Here is a 4,275-nt window from a genome sequence, read left to right on the forward strand (position 1 = left end):
AACAGCCATGGCAGGTAATGTCCTGAATGGAGAAATTTAGAAGAGCTGATCAATGACTCCAAAGCGCTTCAAGTGTCACCACTCAACACTCAACTTTTTCTGTGTTAAAATTCAGGCAGATCTTCTCATTCTGAAAGTGTCATTTCAAGGTGTAAAAGAGTGATATGAAGGCTTAAGAAATGCAACTTCATTTTCCTATCAAGGAATGTGATGCAAACATTTATTAAGCACTCAGTGTTTGTAGTAGATTCTTACTGCAATTGTTTTTTTTCTACTTTCTGCCTGTGTAGTCTGATGGAAAAGGACCAGGAAGTTCCCATTCTTAGTTGAGGAACATGACATCCAAAGTTCAGGAAAGTTCTTCCCAATGGGAAGAGGAGACAAAAAGGTTTCCTTGATGATTAAGTGTTGTTTCTTTTCCATCCACCTTAATTTCTAATATCAGTACTTTTGTGCTGGTAGAATTGTACCAGTAATAATAATAATGATAAACGTGTGATGCATCATAATTGAAAGATTCAACGAGGTGGAGAAGATTGACACACAAAGATGTCAAGAAGAAGATGTTTTTTCCCAAAAGAAAACTTTTCTTCTTTGGAATAGTGTACCAGGGCACAGATTTAGAAAAAAATGTATGCATATGACTCAGGTCAGGAAAAAAATGAAGCAATGTTGATTAAATTAAGGGGCTTTACTATTAGTATAAAACGGTCTTTCTATTGGAAATACATCATTTATTCGCCCTTCTTTTCCTCTTCTTCTTTGTCCCTTTCTCCTTCCGTTTAGCTCCACCATTATTTAAGAAGCCTCTCGTTTAACAATAGCCTTGGGGAAACAGTTTCTTTTGATGAAAACAGGGAACTGAAAGCTGGGTTTGATATTATCAATTGGGTGACATTCCCAAATCAGACCTTTCTTCGAGTCAAGGTGGGAAACATTGATCCCCTTGCTCCAAAAGACAAAGCCCTCTCCATTTCTGTGGATGCCATTGTGTGGCCTAGGCCATACGATAAGGTACAGTAGATACAGAGAATGGGGTACATCTAATCCTCTGAAGGCTTTTCAAGAACTAGTTTAAGATTTGGACATGATAATAAGTCTGTTGGCCTTTTGGATCACTTCCTTCACAATCCACTCTATTCCAGAGCTCACCCTTTGAGATAAATGCAACCTCCCCTTCCCCTTGTTTGAGTGTATTCCTGCTTGCTTCCAAGGTCATTTCTTAATCTTTTCCCTTCATTTGGTGATTATATCTGACAATTATATGGAGGAAATAAGTTCAGGGAAGGTGAACCTCCAAAAGGAGCTGCTAACATGTCATCTTCTTCTTCCCCTTTCCTTCCTTCCCCTTCTCCTGAATAAACCACCAACGGATCACACTGTGGCATACAAAGACCTAGTTATCCATCATACCCATCTTTCGAACCGATTAGGGAAGGAATCTTCTGGAGGCCACTTTTATGTGTGTCTGGCATTCTTTCTCTGCAACTGATACAGCAATCACAGGTGTTCTTTGGATTCTGATTCCTTTTTTCTCCCATTGGCTGATGATTCTCACCTCTAACTTTCCTGTCAATATTAAAACACCTGCTCTCATTTGCACACAGGAACCACCCTCTTCCTTGTGTAATGACCTTTGCCATTTCGGTCACAGGCGGACGAAGAAGGAAGGAAAAGCTTTTTGCTGCTATGATTGCTTTCCATGCCCAGCTGGGGAGGTCTCAGAGCACATGGGTAAGCGACAGTATTTTCAGTTTTATTGCATCACTCTGTATTTCGTTTAGGACTCATTGCATGGGGATTTGAGGACAATCTGCCTGCCACATCTGTCACCCCATTGATTGGCTGATCTGACTGGCAAAGGGGATCTGACCTTCACCACTCCATATTATTCCTCCCAAAGCTGTGTGCTCAGTGGAAGAGGAAGAACTCATTGGATGTACATTTTCCTTACGTTTCAAAAACGATGTACGTGTGAATAGTAGTTCCTGAGAATGGGTTATCTTTAGTGAGCCAGTCAGCTTTCCTTTTGTTATACGAGATCCCCAGCTCTAGATTGTTCTCCTCTATGAATGTTTGTGCTGGGCAAACATTGCAACCTGGCTTGGAGCTACTTGCATGGGGAAAAGTATCCCTGGAATGCTGGTGATCTGGATGCAGTATATGGAAAACCCCTGTACAGAGAAATTGTGCTTTTCTTTTTTCAGACATGGATGCCTGCACCCCATGTCCAGAAGATCACTACCCAAACAAAGAGCAGGATCACTGCATTCCCAAAGATGTAATCTTTCTGAGCTACACAGAACCTTTGGGGATCAGCCTGACCACTCTTGCTCTTTTCTTTTCTTGCACCGCAGCTCTAGTGCTTTGGATCTTCCTTAAGTACAAGGAAACCCCCATCGTCAAGGCCAACAATCGGAACCTCACCTATGTTCTGATCATTTCTCTCCTCCTCTGTTTCCTTTGCCCTTTACTTTTCATTGGTCAGCCAGAGAAGATGAGGTGTCTCCTTCGCCAGACCGCTTTTGGCATTATCTTCACAGTGGCGGTTTCTTGCATTTTGGCCAAAACGATCATTGTGGTTCTGGCCTTTATGGCCACCAAACCAGGCTCCAGGATCAGGAAATGGGTGGGAAAACCACTGGCCGGCTCCATCATTCTCTCCTGTTCCCTCACTCAAGTTGCTATTTGTATGGTGTGGCTGGCAACCTTTCCTCCATTCCCTGATGTTGACATGTATTCTCTGGCTGAAGAAATTGTCCTGGAATGCAATGAGGGTTCAGCAATCATGTTCTCCTGTGTGCTGGGCTTCATGGGCTTCCTGGCCATGACCAGCTTCACTGTGGCTTTCCTCGGAAGAAAGTTACCAGACAATTTCAATGAAGCCAAGTTCATCACCTTCAGCATGATGATCTTCTGCAGCGTCTGGCTCTCCTTTGTTCCAACCTACCTGAGCACCAAGGGGAAATATGTGGTCGCTGTGGAGGTCTTCTCCATCTTGGCTTCTAGTGCTGGCTTACTAGGCTGCATTTTCCCTCCCAAATGCTATATCATTTTGCTCAGGCCTGAGCTGAATGACAGGCAGCTCCTGATGGGAAGAAGGAATTAATCAGCTGAAATCTGTAAAGTCTCAGCCCTGTTAAATTAAGCTTTAGCTATTAATCGCATGGTATGCTTTCAAGTGGTCACAAGCACACTCAGTGCAATCCTACACTTATTTGTTAAGTTAATTTATATAGCTGTTCTGAATAGGTCAAATTCTAAGGATTTCCCAAATGTTGGGAGTTCCTTCTGAGTCTCTCCCAAGAAGGTGTTGCACAGGCTTGGTGGTATTGCTGAGAAATCAGAAAGTGTTCTTCTCCTTCATATCTCACATGGGGAGGAAACATGAGCATTCCATACTGGGACACAGATACTGGAGGAGGAACCAATCTTGGATGTGCAAAAATACTAAGCAGAGCAAGACCTGTTTCAGACTTGGATGGTAGCCCATCACAAAAATCTGTGTTGTAGTCTAGATGGGGAGGGAAATTAACTAGTTAAGTTAATCCAAATTTGCAATAATTGTAGGTATGTTCTACAAACTAGTAAAAGTAAATTAAAGTTACTGTACATATTTTTAGACAACATGGTAATAGTTCAATCAGGGATTGTGAAGATTCAAGAAATACAGTCCATTAATGCATAAAACAAACCAGCCACGTTCTTGCTTATTTATATATTTATATGTCTCTTACATGGTGTCTCTGCTGTCCCAGTCATAACTCTCTGGGAAGCTTCATATTTTTGGAGCTATTTTTATTTAATAATTGGAGGTGTGTCTACACTGTATATCTTGAATGAGTCATTACATTACATATAACTTCTTATGAGCAGGATATGGACGCAAAAAGGCTGGTTTGTAAAGTAGACTCTAGGTTAGGAATCTAGCCTGTATAGAACAGCATGCGCACACTTGGAGTAAACATCTATTTATTTTTTGTATTATTTTATTTTGTTTTATTTCATTTAAGAGACATATATGGCCACCCGTCTTGTAGAACATAACTCTGGCTGGCTCACAATAACACAACCAGAAACAAGTACATCAAGAAAACTAGGGTTCCATAATCCATAATCACTAATCCTTCACATCCATTGACAGCTTATCTCATGAAGGGCAATGTGTTCAGGTGGAAAGAAACCTCAGAAGAAATGTTTCCGTTCATTCCAAGCCTCTGCCTTAATTGACTCAGTAGGAAGGAGGCTGGGAAATTCCTCTGACACCTTCCAGGA

General features: G+C 41.5%; 1 protein-coding gene across 1 annotated transcript; it reads left to right on the plus strand.

Moving 5' to 3' along the window:
- The first annotated feature begins 1,619 nt into the window (after positions 1 to 1,619).
- Positions 1,620 to 3,109, plus strand: LOC148215320 (vomeronasal type-2 receptor 26-like). Its single transcript, XM_088144101.1, has 2 exons — positions 1,620 to 1,734; positions 2,208 to 3,109. Exons 1-2 carry the CDS (start codon positions 1,731 to 1,733, stop codon positions 3,107 to 3,109), a joined length of 906 nt encoding a protein of 301 aa, XP_088000227.1. The 5' UTR covers positions 1,620 to 1,730.
- The last annotated feature ends 1,166 nt before the right edge of the window (positions 3,110 to 4,275 follow it).

The sequence above is a fragment of the Python bivittatus genome, unplaced genomic scaffold (genome assembly GCF_059951505.1).
Source record: "Python bivittatus isolate LINGU-HERP-01145 unplaced genomic scaffold, Pbiv_v1 ctg000430_np1212, whole genome shotgun sequence".
Classification (NCBI taxonomy): Eukaryota; Metazoa; Chordata; class Lepidosauria; order Squamata; family Pythonidae; genus Python; species Python bivittatus.